Source organism: Arxiozyma heterogenica (assembly GCF_036370985.1).
Source record: "Arxiozyma heterogenica strain weizmannii chromosome Unknown scaffold_26, whole genome shotgun sequence".
Classification (NCBI taxonomy): domain Eukaryota; kingdom Fungi; phylum Ascomycota; class Saccharomycetes; order Saccharomycetales; family Saccharomycetaceae; genus Arxiozyma; species Arxiozyma heterogenica.
Genome location: NW_027042679.1, coordinates 26787 through 38609, shown reverse-complemented (window position 1 = coordinate 38609; position 11823 = coordinate 26787). Strand labels below are relative to the sequence as shown.

Below are 11823 nucleotides of genomic sequence, written 5' to 3'. Positions count from 1 at the left end.
TATAGTGTATTAATGCTATGAGTTATGTCTGGGTTAGGTGTAAAGTTTTTTATTGTGCTTTTATATGATTTCACTCTCTAACTTTTGAACATATACTGAATGATATCCAATACAGTTACGTGAATTATCTTCCAGTCCTTTTTGGTTTAGTTCTCTAATGAATTGTACAACATCAATACTTTCTTAATTCAATTAGTGGTAGTGCAAAATCATCTGCTGTTAGACTATTGCAATTTACAATGATGATATCATTAGATAAAGAAAAATAAATTTGGAGACATATTAAATTTTTATGAAGGTTTATAATAATACCAGTAGATGCCATTCCTGTTGGAAATTAAACAGCTGTTACCACATGATTTATTAACAATCAAGTTATTTTATTTGTACATCAGCATGTATTGAAATGATTAAAAGGTGAAATGTTCTTTGATTAATTAAAATTTACTGAATTTGAAAAAGATAAAGAATGAGAAAGAGTTAGGGGTATAGTATATGGAGACCTGTTTGAATTGGTGTATTACATAAGCCAGAAATGTTTAACTTGTTAGATAGTAAGATGTTATTTAGTATAGTTGTAATGATCATTATTGATACGTTACTTAATGATTAAACAAACATATTAATATATAAATTTCTATTAAGAGTATAAAAGCATTCTAAATAATGATAGCTTTCTTGGTTAGAATATGAATAATTAATAATATTAATAACACCAAAAATATATTCAGTAAGCAATAGTAGCGGGTTTAATTATTGTTCATATAGATTGTTATCTTTGTCTATCTCATTGTCATAGTGTTATATTAGTATTGGGATAATCAAAGAGATCATTTTAATATAATGAATTGTAGTATCACAAATAATTCTGTTAAATTAATACAATTAATAATCTACTAGTGTGATATTTATAATGTAGAATATTATTATAGATACATTATTGGAAGAGTTGTTAGATCATTTATAACAGATTAGATAGTTTGAAACATGTTAGTTATGTTCTTGTTCTAATACTTATATTCATATTGGTAATATTACAGTTAAGATCCAAGATAGCACATATTTTAGAGTAGATAACAACACAGTCCTAGTATAATAATTAATAAGTTATTATACATATTCAGAGTTTGTTTATATTATTTATTATCCAGAATGTTTAAGGTTGTAATTTATTTCAAGATTTATGCTGCTATGTCTAGCAAAGAGTAACAAAGTTATCAGATGATTGGGATATGAGTAGAGTAAATAATGTCCATTAACATTGCTACAATAAAAATTAATACATCCATGTAAGTTATAAAAATTTATATTAAAGAAGATTCGAAGATAAAAGGAGTATACTGTATAATATTGTATCTTGTATATTAGTTATGTAGAAAGAAAAAACCAAGCAATACAATAACAATTTATAGTACCACTAATTTCTTACTATAAATATCAATAAAACTTATAATACCACCAATATCCTATTGTAAGTTACATTTTCCTATTATTTTAGTCTAAAATGAACTCTACTAGAATTTTTGATTCCGAAGCCTTACGTCAACATCTATGAAGCAATATTAATATATAGTTGGCGGCTGCTTTGTACAATTTTTATAAGAATCTATCATCTCTTAATATTTATATGTCGTTCTATATTTGATTTTTTCTTTTCCGTCCTTCTTTTTTCGTTTGTTTTTTGCATATATAATATTTAAGTATAGTTATTAATTTCATTCTTATACAAACTTTTTGAAAATCATTAAAAAAGTCCAGACAAAAATTTGTAAGGATTCTTATAAATAATATACAAAAATATAGATATTAATTATATCTATAAACGTTTACAAATCACATAATGGTCAATTCTAAACTAATAAACTCATTATTTTTGGCTGATCTTGAATACCTAAACTGATCTTAAGTTATTTTATTTTCTGGGCAAACCTTAGAAGATAGAATACCAACCTTAAAACTAATAATTACCTCTGGCACATTCTCTCAACAATCAGAGATTTCTTAAATGAAATTTTCAGTAATCTGCCACCAACGTTAATTTGACGATCATTTGTTCAAATACACTTACGACTTGGCTTCAAAGTTTTGGCTACTCCAAGTCTTTCCCCTTAATATAGGGTGTTACCTGTAGACTGCGCATTTCAGTATTCCAAATAGAGCTTCTTACGAAATTTAATACAACTAACTATTGTGGAGAACTCAAATTAAGAAATCAAAAATTAGGATAGTGAAAAATTCTAGCATTAGCATCTGCACTTAAGATGCTACTAAAAATCATAACCATGATTAATTAGTATAACCCTTCATATATAAATTACGAATATCTTTTTTTATCTTCTTATATTATAGAAAAAACTGAGAATATCATGAACAATATTTATAAAAAATAATTATTTACAACCTATAAAAAGAATTTGTGAAATTATTACTTCGTCTTCTTATCTTGATCCTAATATAACATTCCATCTTCGAGACAAACAATCTTTTTCATCAATATATATATATATTTACCAGCTTATATTATAACAATACCAACAGTTTGATTTTTAGTAATACCTATCACATTATCTTGAATCATCTTCTAAAATACTAGTTAAGATTTACTTAATAATTTTTCTACCCTAAAAATTGAAGAGTATAACGACCATCATACACTCACCAGGTTAAAATTGGTAAAAAAAAAACTCAAAAAAACGACAATAAGAATAGAATGCACGAAACAGTTAATACATTTCTTAAAAAAAGTACGGTATTCTTTGTAAATATTGTTCATTTTGCTTTTCTTCAATAGTTAGACTTAAGATTAAGACAACTTTTCATAATACACGATTTAAATCTTTAATTTAGACTGGTGCTTATAATTTTAGTAATGTTAGACTAGATTTGCTTCTATGTCAAAAAATCGATTAAAATATGACACCACCTACACCATCACACTTGTTGACGGTGACAGTTCTTCGTCTTCAGAAGTTGTTGATATTGTCACCCCATCTTCATCCACCTTATACATTACTGCTTACAACCATCTAAAGGGTAAAAATACTACAGTCCAACAAATATATTATATTTTCTTTTGTTTTTCTATACAACTGTCCAATAAAAATAAAACAAAATCCACTTGTTTATATTAGTTTTAACCAATATATAGTTCAGAGTACTTCTCTTTTAAAATCATTTTAAAGATACACTCAAAAGAATACTTCACATAGTATACTATAAACATCTACTACCTACAAATTCTTATATTTTAACACATATTATTTTTTAATTATAATACTTCTCATTTCTATTTTATACTTTCCATAAAATGTACTGGAAACCCTCTATAAAAGTGTCTATCCTACACACTGAAGTATCGAAAGACTGGATGAGTTTTTTCTGTAATGTTAACTCTACTATCTAGCCTTAAACAGGATTGTTACATGCTACAACAAGGAGGAAGACTTACGTACCTAGTCTATCTTCCTCAATTAGGACTCCTTTTAACAGTTCTTCTTTTTTCAAATATTTGCAACTTTGAATAACAATGCGATCTCGAGGAAATTCTATCCACTGAATTCGGAAAAACAAAACAAAATCTAAGCTTTTTTTAATGGACATTTCCCTTTTTGGAATAAAGCTGTAGTGTTTTTGTCATAATAATTTTTACTCTATTGTCAACGGCTTTCGAGCTAAATCTCACGAAAAATATCTGCAGTCAGAGAAAAAAAATTTTTCGACTTGTAAAAGAAAGCAAAATCTTTAATGGGACATGTAAAATCCTTAAATTAGACAACTACTGGAATCCTGTTGCCCAGAGTGTGCACAGCTGTTGTAGGTAACCATTTGTCCTTTGAAGAGACAGAGATTAGTCCTTTCAATCTTGAATTTCACATGGGTTAGATAATAAAACACCAAATAAACATAAATAAATATCTCAGAAAACTTCCTAATTAATTACTTTTGTTAAGACCCCTGCTAGCCAAATCTGTTTTAATGATGGAGTGTTTTCTATTATTATATTTTTGAAACAGACATCCAACAATTACTACAAAACACTTTGTTTTCCGAGGATACCTGTCTTCGATTTTCTTTCATATAGATCAAAACAGGTTATGTGGGACTGTTGTAATAATAGTAGTCATGCTTGTGCTTTTCAATAAATCATTCTAAAATCTTCTGGATTTGTCAAAATCCTTAGAAAACACAATCATTATGAATAATATAAAGAAACTCAATCAAACATACAACAAATATGTCGAATATACCTTTTTTATAGCAATGCTAATTATGAAATAACAAAACAATTTATCATAACAATAATATTTCTGAAGAATACATCTGTGTAAATATAGACGATTTTATTTTTTTTAGATTTTCAAATATTATCATTAATTATATTAATATGATATTGTCTTTAAATAGTCAGTGATACACTTAGGCATTATATGCAATAAAAAACACAAGAAAACTTTTTTCAAGATAAATTTTATACTAATGGGGCGATATTATCAATAAAGTAGCAGAGATTTCTAATATTACACATGAATAATCATTCAAATACAGAATAAACACAAGTTACAGCGAGTAATCTCCACTGCTAAATTAACACTTGGAAAAAAAGTGATTTTAACAATAAATTTGAAAGATAAAATCTCTTTTGAGCCATATATTGAAGATGATAGCTTACTAAATTTTACAATTGTAACATAAAACTACAAATATTTTATGGTAATTTGAATACTACAATATGAAAATTTGTTATTAAAAATAAGCAATTAAACGAAAGGAACAACATTTTTACTTTGAATTTTGAAAATTACCAAATTTAAGGAATATTGATGTCCTATATCTCTGCTAAGTGTAAATTAACCTTAGTATACTTGGCAATTAAAACTTGAAAAGGACTCTAATAAATAAATATCCTTAGTCGCTAGTAATTATTAAAACATCTCTATTATACGTAAAAGCACCAAATTCAATTCAAGATATAGCTAACTTACATTTATCTGAGTATTATTCAGTTTTGTGATTTGTTATAAATCTATTAAATCTTTTTAGTATTCCTAAAATAACAATAGCAATATACACTTGAATTGTTTTAATTTTCTTTTTGCCTCTAAAAGAATAAATATACTCACCGATATTAACGTCGTTACTATGTCTCTCCAAGATACTGTACCGTAATTAATTTTTGCTTTTCACTATGTTTCTAAAACAATACTTCTAATACCTCCTCAAATTTATAAAGCATGAAAATTTTGATGGTTTCGTAGTTATGTAAACATTTTCTTATTATCATTAAAATTGGAGCTTTTGCTCTTCAATGAATTAAAATATGTTCTTAGGACAATATGCTTTATAACATAATATAAAAGATGTTTACTTATATCTGTTAGAAGTGTTTTTTGTTTTTTTAAAGATCTCTAGATATCTGATATTCAACTGTAATAATATAAAAGAATCTCATAAATGACTGTATCAATTTTCCCTATTAATTGAATACTAATTAGAAATATGCTTGGGATAAATCAATTTGAACTTACAATTTCATTTCTATGAACTTCATTTTTTTATATAATACAGGATACGACAATCTCTTGTTATACTAAATTCCTATGGGTCAAAAGATTTTGTATATATCATAATGAGTATGTTTTGGACATTATTTCTGTTAACTATAATAAATATTATACAATAATGAATCAACTACTTCTTGTAGGTTGCGGATTGCATACATTCCAAACTAGAAGAAATGATTCACTTCCTAATACTACATAAAAACATTGATGCAATAACATCAACATCTAATACGATTAAAAAAATGAATGTCCAAATTTTTCTGATCAAAAACAACAGAAAAAAAAACTGTTTTTCTTGCGCTGAAGTAATGAAAAAATGCATTTCTTTCGAAGTGAAAATAAAACATTTAACATAAACAACTTTATCTACTATGGATCGTCTTAAAAAACTTTAGCTTACGTATTGACTGGCTATTCTTCTCAACAACACCATATTAGTTTTCAAAGAAATTACAAACTTGGTATCCACTAGAATTTTCCAATCCATTTGAAACAAAAACAATAAATACCATGAATTATTGGAACAATAGCTATAGCATATTCCCCCTTGATGTCAAATCACAATTAAAATTCATAATTAAAACGTTTATAGTATCATAATTGTCTCTGCTTATTTGGAAACATCTATTAGCCCATTTTACGATGAAAGCAAGTAGAAAATTTCATGTGAGTGAGATATTTCTATTTTACTATTATGTGATCATTTAAAGGAAAATTTCTCAATGTTTGTTCCAAACAACAACAGGCAAGATGTCATGCACAAAAGTAGTGTAAAACAACATATTTGTGCCAGTTGCATAAATGTCAAAAAGGAAATTGCAAGATTTGAAAACAAAACTACTATTTACAATGAAATTATGCAATCTTAAATTCGACTACGTTATTATAGTTAAAAATGCCAAATAAGTGAATGCAAATAATTTCTAGGCTTTAGCATCTATTGCAACTGAAATATTTTGATAAATGATAAAGATTGGCAGTGTTGTATTGATGCTAACTTTAGCAAGTTAAACTTAAATCAGGTTCCATAGAGACAATAACTTATGTGGAGTTATATTTTAACACATATGATAGAATTGATGATTAGCACAGTAGTATTGAAGATAGTTGGTTTATCTTAGACAATAATGAATTTTATATCTAACATTTCTATTACTTGAGCCTTAGACAAATTGGATCTCCATTTTATTAAAAACTATGCAGAAAATATATATGGTGTTTATAAACAAACACACATTGATCCTTCACTATTTCTTTTTCTTGAAATATTTTCTTCAAAAAGTTGTTTTAATGATCTACAAAAATCACTTTTAAATAAAAAAGTAGTGATTATCTGCCTATTATTCAACAGTTTTGATAAGTATACTAATAATTAAATAAAAAGAAAATAAGGCAAAAGCTAGTGGATATTATTTTACAAATAAAATAACAGAGAGACTTTTCTTACCTATGGTTATAATATTATATATATCTAGAATATTTATTGCTATATCATAATAAATAGAATTCTAAAATTTATTAGTTCACCATTAAATAAATATGAAATCCAACCTTTATTAATGCGTTTAAATAATTTATATATTACAACATCCAAAATTTTTCACATAATACTATTAATACTTACAAATGAATAATATTTAATGACATAGTTTTTGGAAAAGATAATACAAAGTGAAATATTAAAAACTAATGGGTGTATATTATATTTCTATTATTTTGTATATTTTATTAAGTCTTAGGATATAATTAGATGTAAACATTTCAAGTATATATAATGACAGTTTGATATTATTTATTTCACACAATACATCATAACTAAAAGTTGGATTCTTATAATATGTAGTTAGATTTACAATAAGCTGTTAATAATCAGTGGTGTGTATTTGTTACTTGCTATATTGGCAATCTTACTTAAAATATACACTACCATTAGATTAATAATTAATTATACTCCCAGGAAGTACATTCCTATAATATTTAGTAACTTTGGTGGTTTCCTCATTAGAAATGTCTTCACCAAGACGCTGGATAGATTATCACCAAGTGGAATAATTTTTGGTTTATTTGTTTGAACGTTATTGAGGTCTACCTGCTCAGGTAGTTTCACAAGGTCGACAGTCTCTGGGTCTTTCGATATTCCTTTTACTTTACTCCCATTCAGCTTAGTTCTCTTAGATATAGGGTTCCCATTCAGTATTTGATTCAAAGATACAGATCTTTTCATTTTTACATCTATTGGAGTAGTTTGATTGTTTTATATTGTCTCTTTAGAGTATCAAATATGATCATTGATATATTTCAGTAGGATCTTCAGATATTTGGTCTCTACGATAGCATTGAAGGATTCCATATAGATAGTGACGTATCCTTCACAACTGAAATGGAAAAAAAAATATCGTCCTTGAGACGCATAAAGTTGTATTTAAGAAGGTCAATAACTTATACAACCCCTGTAGTCATGCTTTTTAGGTAAAGAAAAGAACTACTAAGGTCATGATCGTAGTAGGACAAGATTCAATATTATTAAGTAAAAATAAATTAGACCAACTAAAAGTGTTCTGTAAATAAATTATATTTAAAAAAAAATATTTTATACAAAAAGTAAATAAATAAAACCGAGCTTAGTATAAAAAAGAGAGGCATTTGTACTTGTACTAATAATAAACAGGTGCTGTAATTTTTTTATACTAACATCAGACAATCACAATAAATGATATATTACAGCGTCTGTCAATTATTAGTACAAGTTCAAATGCCTCTCTAAAACAGTATCATAATTAGATCAAATGAATAAGAGCCATTAAAATAGCGCTGAATAGAACATCTGAGGTCAAACTAGCTGCCAAACCTTCATATTTTGCAACTGTAACACTTTCCGCAGAATTAGAAGAAGAAGTAGCAACACCTACAGATGGAACAACATTGGAATGGGCAGATTCCATGCTTACGTCTGAAGGTGCAGTAGCAGTAGCAGCAGAAGCTGTAACAGAACATGTCTTAGCACTTTCTGGACATGAAGGAGTGTATGTAGTGATAACAACACCGTCTGTAGTATAAACTGTACTAACTCTCAACACTGGTTCACCATGTAGGACAGTTTGACCGTTTTGGGAAGAAAACGAAGTGGTAGCGGTGGATAGTGAGCAAATTGGACATTCAGTGACATCTACCATGCGTGTGCTCTCAACAATAGCGGTTGTGACGGAGTGAGCAACATTTGTTTTAGCAGATGCAGCTTCACCAGCAGCATGTGTCTTACTACTGGCACCAATAGCAGAACCATGAGTGTTGGTTGAAGTAGATGTTGTTGCAGTGGTAGTTAAACTGTCAGTAGCATCAATACCAGAACCATTACTATTGCTTGAAGTAGATTTTTCAGAAGTGGAGGTTGATCTGTCAGTGGCATCAATAGCAGAACCATTACTATTGCTAGAGGTAGATTTACTAGAAGTGATGGTTGATCTGTCAGTAGCATCCATAGTAGAACCATTACTGTTACTTGAAGTAGATTTGTTAGAAGTGGTGGTAGATCTATTAGTAGCATTGATATTAGAACCATTACTTTTGCTTGAAGTAGATTTGTTAGAAGTAGTGGTTGATCTGTCAGTATTATTCATAGCAGAACCATTACTGTTGCTAGAGGTAGATCTCTTGGAAGTGATGGTTGATCTGTTAGTAGCATCCATAGTAGAAGCATGACTGTTTGAAGTAGATTTCTTAGAAGTAGTGGTTGATCTGTCAGTGGCATCAATAGTAGAACTATGACTGATTGAGGTAGATTTTTTAGAAGTGATGATTGATCTGTCAGTGGCATCTATACTAGAACCATGACTGTTGTTTGAGGTAGATTTGTTAGAAGTGGTAGTTGATCTGTCAGTAGCATTGATACTAGAACTACGACTGTTGCTTGAGGTAGATGTTGTTGCAGTGATGGTTAAACTGTCAGTGGTATCTATAGTAGAACTATGACTGATTGAGGTAGATTTGTTAGAAGTGGTAGTTGATCTGTCAGTGGTATTCATAGTAGAACCACGACTGTTGCTTGAGGTGGATTTGTTAGAAGTAGCAGTGGATCTGTCAGTAGCATCCATAGTAGAACCATGACTGATTGAGGTAGATTTTTTAGAAGTGGAGGTTGATCTGTCAGTAGCATCAATAGTAGAACTATGACTGATTGAGGCAGAGTTTTTAGAAGTGATGGTTGATCTGTCAGTAGTATCCATAGCAGAACTATGACTGATTGAGGCAGAGTTTTTAGAAGTAGTGGTTGATCTGTCAGTATTATTCATAGCAGAACCATTACTGTTGCTAGAGGTAGATCTCTTGGAAGTGATGATTGATCTGTCAGTAGCATCAATAGTAGAACCATTACTGTTTGAAGTAGATTTCTTAGAAATGATGATTGGTCTGTGAGTAGCATCCATAGCAGAACTATGACTGATTGAGGTAGATTTGTTAGAAGTGGTAGTTGATCTGTCAGTGGTATTCATAGTAGAACCACGACTGTTGCTTGAGTTAGATTTCTTAGAAGTGGAGGTTGATCTGTCAGTAGCATTGACACTAGAACTACGATTGTTGCTTGAAGTAGATCTCTTGGAAGTAATGGTTGATCTGCCAGTGGCATCCATAGCAGAACCATTACTGTTGCTTGAAGTAGATGTCGTTGCAGTGGCAGTTGATCTGTTAGTGGCATCCATAGCAGAACTATGACTGATTGAGGTAGATTTTTTAGAAGTGACAGTTGATTTGTCAGTAGCATTGATACTAGAACTACGACTGTTGCTTGAGGTAGATGTTGTTGCAGTGATGGTTAAACTGTCAGTGGTATCTATAGTAGAACTATGACTGATTGAGGCAGATTTTTTAGAAGTGGTGGTTGATCTGTCAGTAGTATCCATAGTAGAACCACGACTGTTGCTTGAGGTAAATTTTTTAGAAGTGATGGTTGATCTGTCGGTAGCATCAATAGCAGAACCATTACTGTTTGAGGTGGATGTTGTTGCAGTGGTAGTTAAACTGTCAGTGGCACTTAAATAAGTAAACTGGGCTGTTGATGGAAAGAAGTCTGACCACTCTCCAGGAGGTATTGTGTAAACAGGGTTAGGATTTGATGTCACAGATAAGGTAACTGCGGGTTGAGTCCTAGGTGGTCCTTCTAGAGATAGGATTGCCCAGGGAAGTGTAGCGGGATCACGATTAACACCTTTATAAGCTGGTTTCAGAGGCATGATATTTTCATGGTATTCACCAACTATATTACCAGCAGGCAAGTACTGACACACTAAAACATACATATAGGGAGCATACTCTAGTGTAGCACAACCAATCTCCGTGGTACCTTTCCAGACAAGTTGTGTAAAATGTCCAGCCTCATCGCTATCGACCGAGTAAGGATCGTTGTAATTATACAAACCAATTTCATCAAACCAGGCGGTTACACCAGCGACTGGAGGACCATTTCCCCAGTATGCGTTTGAGCCAACAATGTAGCCCCATTGTGGAACGTCTGGATGAGACTTCCAACGACCACTGCAAACCCACCACGCTGCTCGTTGGGCTAACTCATCATTCCAGGTCACATTAGGAGTATCGACAAATATAGATCTGTACAAATTGTGTTCGAGAAGAACAGCAGCCTGTTGTTCTGGGGACAACAAACACTTAGCATCCCTAGATGCATTATACGGATCATTAAAAGGTATTCCGTCCACTGTTACAATAGGACCCGGAGCTCCAGAATGTGGATTAACATAAGGTAAAGGACTGAACGAACTAACATAAATAGTAGTATAACCTATTTGCGCCTTCGACACAGCAGAAAAAGCAGCTAAAAGCAGTGCCGCGCACAATGATAAGGCACTTGAGACCATTATATTATTTTCAAATATTTGGAATTATTGACTTTTCAGTAAAATATATAGCTTGGTGCGTAGACTTTATGGCGTTAGTTTTTTTTAGTTATTTGAGGTGATATACTTAGTTCTGTTATACTGGTAGCATCTGGGAGTATAACGAGATGATGCTCATGCCTGCAAGAAGAGAAGCAAGAAACGAAAGAATATTCAGACATAATCCATAGTAGTTTTATATAAAAATGTGCTCATGACTTACAATAAAAATGATTGTCTAATAGGTTCTGATTTTTTGACTGAACAAGAATAAAATACAAATAAAGTTTTACCATAAATCTTCAATAATAAAAGTGTGTAAAGGAGTAGAAACAAAGAATGAAGAAAAAGATTTGTAATCTTCAACAATTGGA

At 30.2% G+C, this 11823-nt stretch overlaps 1 protein-coding gene across 1 annotated transcript; it reads right to left on the bottom strand.

Moving 5' to 3' along the window:
* Nucleotides 1-8338: 8338 nt before the first annotated feature.
* PWA37_002980 (uncharacterized protein) lies at nucleotides 8339-11431 on the bottom strand (the record flags this gene model as incomplete). The annotated part of the gene is made up of 1 exon (XM_064859526.1): nucleotides 8339-11431. One exon carries the CDS (start codon nucleotides 11429-11431, stop codon nucleotides 8339-8341), a length of 3093 nt encoding a protein of 1030 aa, XP_064713482.1.
* Between the last annotated feature and the right edge of the window lie 392 nt (nucleotides 11432-11823).